Source organism: Podarcis raffonei, chromosome 14, assembly GCF_027172205.1.
Source record: "Podarcis raffonei isolate rPodRaf1 chromosome 14, rPodRaf1.pri, whole genome shotgun sequence".
NCBI classification, from domain to species: domain Eukaryota; kingdom Metazoa; phylum Chordata; class Lepidosauria; order Squamata; family Lacertidae; genus Podarcis; species Podarcis raffonei.
This window is the reverse complement of record NC_070615.1, coordinates 3,081,644-3,098,357: the sequence shown is the minus strand read 5'-3', so window position 1 is coordinate 3,098,357 and position 16,714 is coordinate 3,081,644. Positions and strand designations below refer to the sequence as shown.

Sequence of the window (16,714 nt, the reverse complement as noted above, 5' to 3'; positions counted from 1 at the left end):
TGACCCTCAGCCCTCAAGATGATTGCATCTAACCAAACAAAGCATACATCATACTTCATCTTCACAATTATTAGGCCAAAATATAAAGTGAGTTGTGGTATTTATCATGAACTTATCTCCTGTATTCCAGAAATTCCATTACAGGAACCTTCTCCTGGGAGAACATGATGTTGCTCTAACATGCATTGAGCAGATAGTGACAGGTACGTATTAAGGAGCTGGATATGAAAGATAGAATTTTTTTGCTTTGGAGGGGGGTACATTTATGTTTAGGAAATTAAAACAGAATAGTCAGAATTCCCAGCTTCCAGTTCTGCCTGTGACTATGGTGGCAGCTCTCTGGGGCTCAAGAGAAGCTTTGATGGAGTGGAGGGGGATAACTGAGGTGCTATGCATCCCAAAACGTTTAGAGAAAATTCCAGGGGATCTGTGGTCCCCATTTGTGCCTGCTCCCTGCCTCCATGAGGGACAGGGAGGGGTGAAGCACTGGGTCTTAAGCTTTCCATCACAGAGTCAGCCTCCATGTCTGCCATGGCAAATGACAGATTTCTTTTTCAATTCGGATGATTGGATATAAGTTAAAGGCACCCTATGGAGAAGATGAGAACAGTAAGCTGCAAACAGTTTGGCTGTTAAGACTGAGGTTTTGTGAAGAAGGTAATTCCTGCCGTAGATGAGAGCTGGAAGCGCAAAGGGGTGGATGTTTATATTTTGTATTAAGGTTTGCAAGCTTTTTGTCGCATCTATGCCCTCTTGATTAATAGAATAAAAGTTAACAAGTCTAGTAAACTTCTAGTAAAAGAGAATAAATCTGGGATTTGGTTGGAAAGAAACTGTGTATGTGAGTTGGTGGAGTAATGGCAATGGGGAAGGGACGTAAATAAGGATCTCAGGACACTGGAGTTGAGCACATTTGCTGTGGACAAGGATTGTTGGAACATACTTAAAACCTGTGAGGAAGGAGTGGATCCATTTGTGCATTTGACCATGAAAGGGGAGAGGTGGGCATGGATTTGTTAAAGTTTTCAAGATATTGCAGTATACCCCCCCCTCCCCACTTGGCTTCATGGGTCGATGTCTGTCATGATTTTTGTTAGACTGCATGGTGGGCCAGATGGTTGTCCTTGAGAACTCAACTTAATAATTGATAACAGACCACAAGCTTTGTGATATGAAAATATATCTTACACCAGTGATGATTTGGACAGGAAATGGCTTTGGTTAACAAAGATCTCAAGGGCACAATTGAAATTTGGGATGTTGGAACTGAGTGTATTTACTATAGACAAAGATTGTTGGAATATAATTAACCCTGCAAAGAAGGAGCAGATCTTATTTGCCTAAAAGGTAATCTGGAATTCCTAATGGTAGAGTTCAAGAATTGTGATTTGACTGTGAAAGGGGAGAGGTGGGCTTGTACTGGTTATAAGTTTTCAAGATATTACCATAGCTGTCAACGTTTCCCTTTTTTAAAGGGAAATTCCCTTATTCCGAATAGGAATCCTCCCAAGAAAAGGGAAAAGTTGACAGTTATGGATATTACAGTACATCTCCCTTGGTTCTTTGGGTTGATGTTTGTGATGATGATTGTTGGATTGCCAGATGGTGAGCCAGATGGTTGTCCTTGAGAACTCAACACAATAAGTAACAACAGATTACAAGCTTTGTGATGTGAAAATATACCACACACCAAAGAGGATTCAGACAGGAAAGGACTTTGGTTGAATGGACTGTGGAATTGGAAAGTAAAGGCAAACAACTAGGGAAAGAATAATGCCAGGTTTCTATACATGCAAGATGTAAAGGGATTAGTGACCTCACTTGTTGATATTGGAAATCTAATTGTTAAATAAATATACATTTATTAAATTTAAATAAATATACATTATTTAAATAAATAAATATAAATTTATTTAACTGTATATTATAAATAAATTGATAAATGGACAGCTGATGGATAATGAAAAAATATTATTTTTAAGAAATGGAATGTGAATTAGAGTAAATATGCAATATAATGCAGCAACAGGGAAAGCTATGGACGCATCCAGGAAGTAGGGCGGGAAGTCACAAAAAATTGTATTTAATTTTATGTAATTTGATATTGATTTGTAAAAAAATTGGAAAACTAATACAGATAAATTGGCAAAAAAAAAAAAGAATAGTCAGAATTTCCTTTTTGAATGTCTCTGTGGCCTGTAAAAATGGTAAAAATGTAAAAAAGTTGGGTGGCCATCTGTCATGGATGCTTTAGCTGAGATTCGTGCATTGCACAAGGTTGGACTAGATGACCCTTGGGTCCCTTCCAACTCCCATTTTCTATGAAAATATGTGTGCCAGTTAATGTGGCAGGCAGCCTGATTTAGATCTGTTCCATGCAGCTTACACCCATGTAAGTGTGCATAGGGGGTGCACCACACCTTAGTGTTCTTTCCAGGCAGTAACCATCGTTCAGCTCAGCAGGACATGTGTTATTAGCACAAGTCTCTAAGGGGCTTGTATACTGTACTAGGACATTTTAGAAATTGCTATCTCTGGTCAACAGATTTGCATGCCTTCTAAATGAAACTGAACTAAGAAATAGGAAGCATTTGTAACCCAAAGCAACAGGGACACCATGCAAGAGTTACGTGGTTTGGACAGCATGTATAGTTGACTCTTGGGCCAGTAGTTCCAAATTATGCCAAATTATGCCAATAGTACAGAGGTGGGTTAGATTCTGACCAGAGGTGCAGTTTTTAGTGTTGAATTTGAATGAAGGAAACACAAGGGAAAATTTTATTTGTACACCACTTGGAAAACTTTTATCAAGTTATTTATACATTTTCTAATTAAATCGAAATAAATGAATAGTAAGCAGGTCAATGTACTCTTCAGATGGGAGCTGTTGTATATCAGTTTGTTTCTGTTAAGCATTCATAACATGGTTATTTGTTATATGCATAACTGTCTCCTTTTTATTTAAAAAAAAATCTCTCTCTTGCAGTAAATGACACAAAGAGGAAACAGAAAGTTCTCGGCCCCAACCAAAAGCTTAAATTTAACCCAACAGAATTAATAATTTACTGCAAAGACTTTCGTATCGTCAGATTTCGTTTTGATGAAGCAGGACCCGAAAGTGCAAAAAAGGTATTGCAGCAGGTCTGATATTTGTCTTGAGTATTGCCTAGATGGAGAATTAGCCAACAATTTATGGTTTTTCTTTCAAAATGAAAACCTGCCAAATAATTAAATACCATTCTGGTGTATCTGAAACTGGTTACTTGTGTTTCATCCATGGGTTAATCGTTCCATTTACCACCATAAACATCAGTGAATAACTTTGAAACTATAGAGGTAAGATGATAGTACATGCTAGAATCTTGAAGTTGCTTGAAGTGACAATGGAAATGTGTTTTTACTTAGACCTGGCTCTTATTGAGGTGGTAGATTTGTGTGTGAACTATAACACTTGCCTCTGCAGATGGGGACTTGCATAATGGAATGTACCTTTGTATTTAAAAAAATTCCTTCCGCATAGCACATCAGGGAGAAGCTAAGCTTGAACCCTTGGAGGGAATTGGTTTGGGGGAGATTCAGTCTTGTGATCCCCCACCTTCATTCCAACACCAGTGGTGCAGCCCAGACCACAGTGAGAAATTTCACTCACATTTATACACATCTGGCTTACAAGGTAGGAATAGTAACTCTTATCATAGGCTGATTCTGAGGAGGAGCTAGCTAGCTCTACTGTATCCCATATAGACATGAAGCAAGTAATTAAGTGGTGAAATCTTGCTTAGCACTTAAGCCCATTTAATGTAACGTTAAGGCTTATGGCTAAATAAATTTCCTTGTTTATCTTAAATGTAACTTGCGTATCATTTTCATGAATCCTGCAGTTGCTAAGCCAAGTCACTTAATAGGAGATGAAAGATTTTGGGTAGTGTTTTTAATGCTGGTGGCATTTGGAAAAACATATACTGGCTTATTCAGCCAATATATTTGCAAGCCTTTTGCCTGCATATACAGTCATTTTGCTCCATCTTTCATGGTGTGTAGCAGCCAGACCAATAAGTTTGTGGTATATCCTGGGTTGTTCCAAAGTTGGTAACTATTGTTTGTAAGAAAAGAAGAAACCATGGTTAATTAAAGACTTAATGGTTTGATTGCTGTGCACAGCAAAGGAGTGGTGCACTCGAGCAAAAGACTTGTGTATCCATTTCATAAGCAAACACAAAAATACAGTCATCCAAACCAGGCCTCTGTGTTTTTTCTAACCCTTGAAAAATATTTTTCATCACTACCATATTAGGTTTTTTTCTGGTTCTTGCAGTTGCAGAATGTATTCCTTGCCTGTCTTTGCAGCAACCAGTCTTCTAATATCTTTGTTCCTTAAATGTTTAATACACAGTAAAAGGGGCTTCTGTTTTTTTGGAACCACAATTCAGGTAAATGAACATTTGTTTCCTCTCACTCAGGCTTGGGTCCACCTTCTAAAATGTCACTCGCACACCTTCTGTGACCTAAGGCCCACCATCTGTTTTGGTGTCTGTTCCCTAAACTGCTGAGAGCCAAACTAGATGCAGTATGAGTTCATGATGGGATTGCCCAGAACCTTCCGCTTTAGTAAAAAATAGCAGTGTTATTTATCTAGGTTTATTTCCCCATTTGTCAAAGCAGTTGCATGGACATGGTAATTTAAAAGAAAGAAAGCAGGTAGGTAATTTGGGTCATAGGTTTCCTACATCTACTTTGACCTCTAGTTTTAGTGCATTAGTCTTCAGCCAATAAAACCCACTTCTGGGTCATCGCCCAATCTAAAATGCACCCCATTTCAAACTACAGTTTGAAAGTGTAGGGATTGAAGACTCAAATACTCTAATGGTTCATTTTAAACCCCCTGAGACTTCACAGTAGAGGTTTTGTTGATACTAGAAATGGAAACCGTTATGCTGACAGTGGCTGTCCTTTGAGCTGCCAGTAGTCAAAGGTTAGGACATGAAAATTTACACGTAGCTCCTGGAAAGTTGAAGTCAGAGTTTTCTCTGGCAGATGCTTAGCATTTTGCACTTGTTTTAAAAACTACTGGATGAATATTTAGGCTTGGTTAAAGAAAGAACAAGAAGTCCATTCAATGTGGCATCTGCTGTTATATTTGCTATTTTGGTTTTAAATTTCTCATAGAGCTATATGTAGAGCTAAGGGCTTTACTCAAAAACAAATTTCAAGTGAAAACTGTAAATACTTAATATCCAGAAACCAATAGACTGAATCAGCCTTAAGCATGCTTTCTTGTGCAGCACACTGGTATTTTTTGTATATGAAATGCTTAAAATTTCATTCCCATAAGAAGTAACTAGGAGACATTTGGACTTTGAGATCTTTGAATATCTCAGTATATACATTGCAATATAAACATTGCTTATATTGATAGTATTAGCAGAATCTGTACTTGAAATGCATGATTTGGGACTCAAACTTTGTGCATGTGTGATTGAGGGAGCAACATGACCAGCACATTGATAGTGAGATGCAGAATGCCGAATCGCCTAACCATGATTAGGAGATCAAGAACATGCCAAAGGCTGAAAAGCCACTTATCTGTGCCCGTCCCATTCTTCAGCTTGCTTTAACCATAATGTAGCATTATGTTATTTTAGTGCTAAATATGGTATTGTATGTATTCTTTTGTGCCCAAGGCATGTAAGGCCACTTCCAACCCTGGTTTGGCTACAAAAGCAATGCTTGTTAGCATCAGCCAGCAGAGGTGAGAATTTGCGCTATAAGAAGGAAGCAATGAATGCCCACAGTCTGTTCCTGATAACCTTAATCACAGTTCAGGGGGCCAGAAAGGTTAAAATCTGCACCATCTGAGCCTTTACCATCTTTCTTCAGTTTTTTGGGGGGGTTTTGAAGAAGTTGAGGGGTTGCATAGGACCAGTGGTGGGAGCCAGTTCATGCTGCTCTCTTTCTTGGTTGGTATTGATCACAGTTTCTCACTTAACAGGCAGATGTAGATTTTGGGAACTGGCCGGTGTTTGGGCTGATCTCTACACTTCTGCTTTCGCCATAGTATTTCTCTCTAAGCATTTGTAGCCTTGCGTTTTAAAATCACATTCCTATTTCCTTCTGAAAACGGAGGAAGCCCCCTAGGCTTTTCTCTGTTGCAGAAGAATTCCTGATAAGTTTTGTAGCTGTTTGCATGGGACTAATAAAGTGATCCAAAATATTTATTGGTAATTTTCCTTAGCATTTTTTCTGTTCTGCTTAAACAAAGCTAACCGGCCTGGAAGGAGGTCCCTGTTACAATCTGTGGGAAGACAGAAGAGGAATGCTAATGGTTTTTCTTTTCTACAAATAAAGCTGACTGTGTTTGCACACTTGGTTCAAGTCTCCAAAAGTACATCAAATCTTCCATTGCTTCCTTCCTGAGTCTCTCCCCTGGAATGTGACATGGGGAAGAATCCCCGGTAGTAGTTGCCAAGGGAGTGTTATTGTTCCCTGGTCAAATCATAAAGGCTGCATGTAGCAGACTGCATCTTCTGTATCTGGTGGCCTTCATATCAAAATGGGGGAGCCTAGTTGGATACCATCTGCATGCTGCAGCTGGGGAGGGGGGTTGCAGTCTTGCCTCCTCCCTCTCCAGAACCCCTTTATTTAAAAGCAAATTAGAACATGAAGATTTAGAAAATAACTTCTACTATATTTGCTTTTTTTCCCTTGTCATACTAAAAGAATAGGAGACAATGTCCCATAACCTACTGAATAATAAAAAAAATCCATCTGCAGTGAATTAGCCCTTCTGTTTTCAGTTTCCCTGACCATATGTGTACATGTTCATAGTGACTAATTAGCTTGAGCTATAAGGTGGTGACTAAATAGGGGCGGAGGGACAACACAAAACTCCGTGTTGCTTAAATTTGTTATTCAGTTGTTTTTGCTGTCAAACTGAAGGGAGGGGAAGGAGAAGATAAGTGGAAGCAACTAGAAGAAGTCAGCAACTTCAAAGGAAATGGTGCATTTTTAAGTTGCAGTCCAAAGCAACAGTTTCTATTGAAATTGGGGAGGTGGTTATCTGAGATTGGTACTACAGCTAAAATTTCTGAACCTTGGCATGGGCTAATGATTAATATATCAGAAAACTAGTTTTTATTTTATTCCTTGCATTTTTAATTTCGGGAGCACCTGTATCTGCTTGGGTTATACAGGTTGCTCTATAGAAAGGAAACAAGGGTTGTTCAGTAGCAAAGTGCAAATGTTATCGTACACACTGCCAGGAAGCTGTAGGTTTTTTGGCTGTGGCCGTTTCTCCAGCGGCCCTGCTTTGCCTGACAAAACTGCCTGTCTCAAGCAGGAAACTCTTTTTAAAAAACAATGTTGCTTGTTATACAGGGTGCTCTTGATCTCTTCCCATTCTCTGATGTGAGTGCAGTTGAAGATAAAAACCTTCCTCTGCTAGTTTCTAAGAGGAAGAGCAGAGCATCATTACACAGAAGAATCAGTTGGGTAGGATGGGAAAGAGTGATTGGCCAACATGCAAAATCTGTATTTAGTTTTTGTGGGGTGTTCGATGGCTGTTCTTCTACTTTTCCCAAAAGCACATTGCCAGTATAAGACATTAAAGCTGGCTTGCATGCAGAAGGTCTCCAAGTAGAGCTGGGAGAGTTTAAAAAGTTTAGACAGTGCTGAGATAGATGGACCATTGGTCTGATTTGGTAATAGGGCTAGGCACCTACCTGGGAGTCAAACCCATTGAACTCAGTGGGGCTTGTTTCTCAGCAGACATATATACTGTATAGGATTGCTTGGAAAGTGGTCTTACCAAGAAGAGTTATGACTTCTATATATTTGGCTTTGATCCAAGTGTGTCTTCACCATTTTATCACCCATGCTGCTTCCACACATTTTTAAAGGGTTCCCCAACCCTCAGGAATGACTTCAGGAGGCAGCTGTAGCAAGAAAGGGTAGGGGGTTCTTTGGATCCAACCCTTGATTATTTTTTGTTTAACAAAATTCTCCCAAGAAAAGGGCAGGCAGTGGTAGCATATATCATCTGCCACATGGCAGTACAGTAAACCTTAAGCGGTGTGGATCAACAAAAGCTAACCTATACGTAGATATCTTATATGTTCAATGCTACATGGTGAAGGTAGCTGGACTTAGGGGGAAGAGGGGCCTTTTTGTATATGAAAGCAGACATCAGCACTGCTTTTGCTGCACTGTGAGCTGATTTCAAGAGCTTTAGCTTGTGTATCCTAAAAGTTTATTCTTTGCCCAGTAAGCACTTGGGTGGGGCAGTGTGTGCAATGAAATAGAGAAATGTTTTCTCATGGCAGACAGAAAAATCTTGAACTTTCTCCTTTTCCATGACATTCCGTGTAAGTTCAAGGAATTTGCCATTTGGCATTAAGAAACTGCTTTCATTAAAGCCCTGGACAATGGCACCACTATGTGTAGTTTCTGTTTTAGGCATAAATAGCAAACAAACCAGGCGTTTTGTAGAAAAATAAATCAGGATTTCCAGGTAGATAGTAATTTCTCTTGTCAAAAAATCCATGTGGCCATTGTTTTCGACAAAATCCTGTGGACTGTTTCTGTTCCTTTCCCCCTTGTTAAAATGCAAGTAAGGATTTATAGGGGAAGAAAATGTGCAACACGTGTAATAACAAGGCAGAGGTATTAGGCCTTGCCTATATTTGTCTGTATGTTGCTTTGGTCAAGGTGAGAATGAATGGACTTCGTGCAGATTAGAACTGTTCCATGGGATAAAGTTAGCAATTTGATTTTTTTTTTTAATCAATGGAAATGTTTTTTTTCAAAATGCCTGAAATGGAATCTATGGGCAACATTTCTTCTCTTTCAGAATGAGTGGGAATATGTTTAAAGTGGAATTTTAAAATAATATGGTAATGCAGCTAATTCACACAACTGCAAATCTATTCAGAGATGATAATAGCATTGCTGCAACATCTACCTAGGTATCAGTTCTGAGTAGAAAAATAAACTTATGCTGGTATTTTCAAATGGAGATTATATTCTGGGCTGAAACACAATATAAAACAAATGAACATGGCATCAGGCTAGCTAATATTGTCTACAGGTAATATGAAACATGCAAAACAACCACCACCACCCATATTTGCTTGGAAACAAGTCCCAGAGTGGGGGTTATTCCTAGGTAAGTTCATTGAATTGCAGCTTTACTGCTCATTCACATCATGGCATAGCATGGCCACTTGGTATGCTGGTTATTGCTGAATAAAACCTAGAGACCTATCCATGTTAATTTCATAAATATACTAAACAGTACATTTTCCCCAGGTTATATACATTATATACGTGTTCTTGAAGTAGCACAGTAAATTTATATTTGAAACATTGTGAATATGTAAACTAGTTCCCCAGATTCCTTAAAAGTTTTTTATTTTCAATTTCCTGCAACTTCAAGCCTTACTGAAACTGTATATCAAGTTGCACAGAGGGCCCTCAGGATAAAGAAGGAGTGATGCTTCCCTCTGAAAAATGTCGAGAGCCAAGAATAAGCCATGGCTGACTCTAGCGGCCCAGCAAAAAAACATAGTCATCTTTCTGTTTAATGAAATTGGAAATTGGATTTTAGAAAGCACGTTAGTGACAAAAGCTGGGATTCAGATAACTGTATAAGCATTTTTCTTCACCCAGGGAGGGTTCAGGCTTGTGTCATGGTTTATTTTACAACGCCTGGTGTCCACCGGGTATGGCACAGCCCTTGAGTATGCCTAAGGAGCTCTTTTGATTATGATCACTGTTAGTGAAAGCCAAAGTAGGTGATGGCACTTGGAAGTTGGAGGGATACAGCTCGCCCTTCCTTAGACAAAATCACATAGTTTTGCTTTCTCTGGTCCGCCATTTCCTCATGCAGTCTAGTATCTTCTAGTAAAGAGTGGTTGGAAGCAGCTCAATGCACCCCAGTTCTTTTTGTTTCCCTCTGTTCAGGTGTGCCTTGCAATAGCTCATTATTCCCAGCCAGCAGATCTTCAGCTCCTCTTTGCATTTGAATATGTGAGCAAGAAATACCATAATCCAGGTAATGCAGACATTTACTTTCCCTCATAGCCTTAGGAGGGGCCTTTGGAGTGAGAGCATGGCTGCCAACTTTTATGGGAGCTTTTTGGTGAACCCAGGGGTTTGTTTTGGAGGGTGTCATATAAGCAGTCCTACTTGAGTGGTAGTACATGTTTACATGCATAGAAAAGCTCACTAGAAATGTATCTGTGCCTAAGTGTGCTGGGGGGTGATTGCAGTTCTGAAGCTAGAAGAGAGCCCTTTGCTCGTCAATTTGCACCATGAAGGCTGAGCTTTCATCTCCCTTGGCTGTGTTCTGGGTTTGCCAGAGGAGAAACAAGCTATGCTCAACGGAGTTTTGGAGTTCAAGGTAGTTTGGCTGGAAAAGAAGAACCAGCTTGTGTCACATGGGAGTGTTACAATGGTGCCCTTCCTACCTTTTCTTCCCAGTCTTGGTTCCTTGGCTGCAGTGAGATAATAGATTTGCAACACCAAGCTCTACTAATAAGGCTAGAGTCACTTCCACGTAGACTTTTTGTAGCAAAGTAATCTGTAGGGGGAAGTATTTGAAGGTTGCTCATTTAAAGAACCTCTCAAGAATTAAACCGCTGAGGAAAGGAGTGGTAGTTTTCAATATGGTAGTTGGTTTAGCCTCAAAATATTGGGAATCTAATCCTAAATCCATTGAAACTTATGAAAGTTTGCATTAACAGAAGCATTCCTTAAAATGGCATAATGTGTTGTCACAGATAGATTAAACACATTAAATTAATTTGACATATGGTAGGGGTAGATCAGAACTTCTCTTTGTTTCCCCATTTAGTGCAAGTTCATGTCTGTCAAAACTTGGCCAGACACACAATGGAAAATAATATGCTTTGGGGGTGCTCTGGCCCCTACACAGCTGTACTTTCAAGATAACTTAACAGTTTTATATAAAGCAGCATTGGAAGTTTGGAGGTCTGTTTGTTTCCTGCAAGATATCGTGCCTTTGTTTATTTGCATGAAACAACTTGGAAAGTACTTTTTAAAAAATCACTTCCTTCTAGCAAAAAAAGTGAATGGAATAGATCCTGGAGGAGGAGGAGGTGGTGGCGGCCAGCTGACTCCATTGTTTGAGACATACTCTGACTGGGATAGAGAGATCAAGAGAAGAGGAGCATCAGAATGGCGTGTATGTTCAGTGAATGAAGGCTACATGATATCCACCTGGTAAGTTTCCTTTTCTTTTATAGCCAGGAAACCACACTGGGATAGAGAGGCAGAGTTGGCCTCAGGGCACAATTCCATTCCCTAGCAATGAGTCTCTTCTCAGTGATATTTTGCAACCGGATTTTGATGCAGTTTGTGAAAACAACACTGCCATGGCTGCTGTTATGAATTGCATTGGTACATAGCTAACCACTCTGTCTGTGAGCCACTGGCTGGTAAAACTCTGGGGCTTTTGAAAGAGGAAATAGTTTTTTTCAGATTGCAATTGAAATAATGCAGTTTAGGTTCCATTTCTTAGTAAAGAATAGGCTAGCTCTGCATTGTCATTAGAGATAATAATGACCAGATTAATCTTAAGATTTCTATGGTTGATTTCTAAACAAAAGTAAAACATTGACACTTCAACTCTTGGCTTTAACATTCTAATCAATGCTGCATATAAAAAGACTTGACTTGTATGACATTTCCCAAGTAACAATTGTGAGTGTATTTTGTCTTGGCTCCAAGTCTTCCAGAATACTTTGTTGTGCCATCATCTTTGGCGGATCAAGATCTCAAGCAGTACTCCTACTCCTTCACTGGAAGACGGATGCCAGTAAGTGTGACGCTGATATTGCTGCTTAATTGGTAGTGTTGCATCCCTGCTAGAGTGCAGCCCACTCCGCTACACAACTATGCAAGGGATCTGCAACTATTGAGTTCCAAACCCTTCGGGGTCAGAAAGGAAAGGTTCAAGGAAAGTGTAACGGCAGCCCCGGTGAATCAGATTGAGGATTCACTGGGCAGCCAGACTCGCTGGAAGCCTAGAGCCCATGACACAAGGCCATTACCCTTCCTTGCTATTGCACCCTAGCAACATTCAGAAGTACACTGCCTCTGAATTTGGAGATTTCATATAGCCATCATATCTAACAGCCGTGGAAAGTCAGAGTCAAGGAGGAATAAATTTCAACTGTCATCACCACATCTTGTGGCAATGAATTTCATAAATTATTTCTTGGACTAAGAAATCTTTCAGTCTGTCTCAAATCATCTTCCTATCAATTTCATTGGGTGACCCTGAATTCTAGTATTATGGGAGATGGAGGGAAAAATCCCCCTTTCCACCCAAATGAAGTGTAGGGAGGGGAGGTGGCAGATGAGGATATCATAGCAGTAAAAGAGCTAATGGAGTGTGATTGTGCTCATGTCCTGCTTGCAGGTTCACCATAGGCATCTAGCTGATCGCTGAGAACAGAATGCTGGATTTGATGGACTCCTGTTCTTAAGATATTGTGCAGGGCAGGAAGGGAATAGAGTTCTGTAGGGTTGTAGGGTGGGTGGTAGTAGCCATAGGGTAGGAGGGACACCCCTAGAAACTATTCCAGATATTTTAGCCTTGTGAAGGCCACACTTCACAATGTATTTCTGGCATTTGCAAAAAGCATGCTTTTTGGGTGGCGCTGTGGGTTAAACCACAGAGCCTAGGACTTGCCGATCAGAAGGTCGGCGGTTCAAATCCCCGCAATGACGGGGTGAGCTCCCGTTGCTCAGTCCCTGCTCCTGCCAACCTAGCAGTTCGAAAGCATGTCAAAACGCAAGTAGATAAATAGGTACCGCTCCGGCAGGAAGGTAAATGGCATTTCCGTGCGCTGCTCTGGTTCGCCCGAAGCGGCTTAGTCATCCTGGCCACATGACCCAGAAGCTGCACACTGGCTCCCTTGGCCAGTAAAGCGAGATGAGCGCCGCAGCCCCAGAGTCGGCCACAACTGGACCTAATGGTCAGGGGTCCCTTTACATTTAGTACCCGGTTGTATTTTTCCCTGGCTCCTGAATGCTATCTTTTAAGATATTGTTAATACCACGCTAATTTTATTGTGAACCACCTTTAGGTTTTTTAAAATGAAAGATGGTATAGAAATGCTTTAAATTAAATGCTGAAGATCATTTTGCTTTCTGGAACTTCAGCAGCTACAACCAGCAGCCTGTGATCTTTCCTTCATGAACACAAAGATAGTGAGCTTCTTATGGTCGTTTAGAGGTGCTGTAGGCTTGTTGAATATAGTCCTTTTCATGACTTGTACCTTGCCGTGTATCCACAATATAAAGGATTCACTTTCTTCTAGATGTGGTGCTGGAATCACTCCAATGGAAGCGCACTTGTGAGAATGGCCAGCATTAAAGACCAGTTGCAACAGCGAAAAATAGACCAACGGTAAAGATGGTAGTATTGTTTGCTTAGTGGGCAAAATCAGATTCCCTTTTACCCTGAGTTTGGAGATTTTTGGAAAATGTGTGTGCTCTTAATGTAGCATAGAAGCAAGTAGGAAATATGTTAAGGTGCAAGTGAAGGGTAAGATGCCTAATCTTTGTGAGAAGTATCTGTGGGGCAGAACCGACCTCCTTTCACCTAACAGTAGGACCTTTGGCAAATGTTGCCTGTGACCCTTAAAAACTCGCCTTTCTGCAGAGAACTTAGTGATCAAATTCTGCACCATCTACTATCTCATATTCTGTTGACAGAGGAGATGAATATCCCTGAGTGTTGAGTTAGATAAGCTAGTTGCTCTAAAGCATTGTTAACTTAGTCCCACTTGAGGGTCGTGATCAGATTCTCTGTTGGTTGTTGAAGGCTATGTGGAGATGGGGGGGTGCTAGTATGAAGGTATGTAGTTGTGCTTTCTGGCCCCCAGAAGTAAGGGCATCATCGTGCCAGTTGTTCCCTGGTTACAGGGTTCTTTCATATCTCATACCCCCACAAAATAGGAAAGCAGCAGCTTGCCTTTGCAAAAAACACTTGCAACCATGCCCAGTCAGCTGGTGAAAATGCTTGTTACCAGTTTTTAGGCCAGAGGGGAAGGAAATACTCTTAGGACACAAACTTTCCCTTCATGACCAACTTTGCTTCAGTACTTTTTTTATGCTAGGATTTGCAATGCTGTCACTAGAAGCCATCCACAAAGAAGTGATGTTTACAAATCTGATTTGGACAAAAGTCTGCCAAATATCCAAGAAATCCAGGCTGCCTTTCTCAAACTCAAGCAATTGTGTGTCAATGGTATGTTCTTGGCTGCTGTTTTCTGTAAAAAGTGTGCAGTTGGGTATCTCAAGACAGGAATTCCAACCTTTCAGGGTCTGTGAGCAGAATCTAAAATTTTAAGAATTGCTTGTAGGTGCAGCCAGAATAGCTGCCATGTGGGGGGGGGGGGTGAGTGGTTTCAAAATGTTCAGAGTGCCTTCTCTATGTCTCCATAAAGTTGAAAGTGTAAGGGGAAAGATGCAGGCAGGAAGATGCCTGTCAAGTGGAGCTCACCTTCCACCAAGGACCCAGTTGCCCGAAGGTCCTTGGCAGCAACACATCCCTCCTTGTCCCCTGCATTTAACCAAGGAGCTCTGTGGCTCCCATCATCTTGAGGAGGTGCACATTTTAATACCCATCCACCCAAAATGCATGACCCGATGTTGGGCTGCATCCTGAAAATAGGAGCCAATGCTCCTATGGTGAAGGACTTGTGCTGCCGTCCACTTGGATGAGGATATCCAGGAGAATACAGAGCCTTGCAGGCCCTGCATTGAGAACACTAGCACAAACTTTTTCAGAAGAAGCAATGGGTAGGATGTGTTTCTAAATACATATGGTACAATGTATGTGTCTGAATTCACATGCATGTCCCTCACTAACATGTATTCATTCACACACTATCCAGCTGTTTAGGATCTCTTTCTAGAGTTATAAGATGTTTGTTATGATTGTGTGTTTACCCTTAACACACAAGAAAAGCCCATAAGCAGTTCTCACACAAACGGAATAAAGATTGGTCTATAACATAGATCATGGCACGAGTAAAGTAGGCATAGCTTAATATGCAAGGGGGGGTCCTCATTATGAACTTTTCTTGACCTTGGTACTAGTCTATCTCAAACATGTTCTAGAAGGCATTGACGAGACATCCTGAACTCGTAATGTAAAGATCAGCACATGTAATCTAGTTACCAGCACCTGTAAAAGAATGGTTTCCACACAGATAATAGTAAAATAACTTTAACAGGAAACAATCAAGGATAACCAGTTTAGTCATCACTCACTAGGATTATATTATTTTAACTTTCAATCAAGCAGAATAAACAAAATGGGAAATAGACAGGAAACTCTAGGAAGAGACAACAGAAATATTGGAATTATAAGAATTGCTCATCTAGGTAAAAGTTCAACCCTGCTTTAATTGTAATTTTGCTGTCTGAAGCAGCATTGAAATGAAAGTGACAGAATATATTAATGCTGCTTCAGACAGCAAAATTACTTGTTCCTGCGCAGCCAGGCACTCATTGCACCTCAGACACACCCACGGTTTCTCTCCGACAGGGAGAGTCCTACATGTGACACAGTGCAAAACACTAGAAAGCCTCTACACCCTCCTGGCACTCAACCCATGTAATTGTTTTTGTCATTTAAGATACTGTATTGAGAGTATGGCTTTTATTAGATCATAGAAAGAAGGGGCAGATCATTGCATCCTGGCCTGCTTGCCCTGCCAGGGAATGCACATATCTCCTTAACACACCTTGACATTTTGTCATCATGGGATTGCATTGGGAGTGAACAAGAGGTGTTGATTAAGTGAGGAATGGAGAATGGGCAATTGGCTTGAGTCTGCTGGGAGTTGACTCCTCTAAAGACAGTAATATCACTATACGACCCTCATCTTTCAAATATGGGGAGCATGATTTCTTACTTCTTTTCTCTTCTGGTCACAGAACCTTTTGAAGAAACGGAGGAGAAATGGTTGTCTTCACTGGATAATTCACACTGGCTAGAGTATGTGAGGTATGTGCAGAAGCTGCAATTAAACATCTCTGTTGACAGATTTATTTGCATCCCAGATCAGAGGTCGGCAACCTTATCCGAGGATGGGCCGATCGACGCTCCGTCCATCAGAGGAGGGTGTGTGCGCACACGTGCTCTTCCGGCTCGGAGGAGCGCCAATGCGCCCATGCTATTTCCGGCGCTCCTCCGACCTGGAAGTGGGCCAGAAACAGCATATGCGCATGGGCGCTTCTCCGTCCCACACGTGTGCGCACACACTATTTCCAGTGCACCTCCGGGTCGGAGGAGCGCCCGTGTGCATGTGCACAGGCGCCATCAACCCGGAAGTCGGTTGCCGCACCAGTAAGAGCGGGGGGCGCAGGGGTTACCATGGGCCGGTTAGACAAGCCTCGTGAGCCACTACTAGCCCATGGGCCTTAGGTTGCTGACTCCTGTCCTAGATGTACAGAAGATAAAATATTGACAAGCACTGTGTCACTTTGAAGTGAGAGACTCAATGAGATTGTCTACACAGTTTGTAAAAAATGTTGTTCTTGGACATATATGATTCTGGGAAACTAAATTTCACTAGAGATTTAAAGTGAGTTTGCCTCTGCAAATATCTTGCAGTGCACAGCTTATTCCAAAATAAAGCTAATAGTGGACTTGCTTGAGTATTGAATAGTTCTAAAT

The 16,714-nt window shown here is 40.9% G+C and overlaps 1 protein-coding gene across 2 annotated transcripts in view; it reads left to right on the top strand.

Annotated features, from left to right (window-relative positions):
- MTMR10 (myotubularin related protein 10) overlaps positions 1 to 16,714 on the top strand; it is a 52,025-nt gene that overhangs the window by 23,671 nt on the left and 11,640 nt on the right. The window contains exons 4-11 of one of the 2 annotated variants that reach the window (XM_053364501.1): positions 131 to 203; positions 2,987 to 3,141; positions 9,958 to 10,048; positions 11,076 to 11,238; positions 11,746 to 11,833; positions 13,344 to 13,432; positions 14,145 to 14,275; positions 15,973 to 16,042. In XM_053364501.1, the coding sequence (XP_053220476.1) occupies positions 131 to 203; positions 2,987 to 3,141; positions 9,958 to 10,048; positions 11,076 to 11,238; positions 11,746 to 11,833; positions 13,344 to 13,432; positions 14,145 to 14,275; positions 15,973 to 16,042 (860 nt within the window). The remainder of the gene's footprint in view (positions 1 to 130; positions 204 to 2,986; positions 3,142 to 9,957; positions 10,049 to 11,075; positions 11,239 to 11,745; positions 11,834 to 13,343; positions 13,433 to 14,144; positions 14,276 to 15,972; positions 16,043 to 16,714) is intronic. The other variant, XM_053364502.1, reaches the window with a different exon arrangement.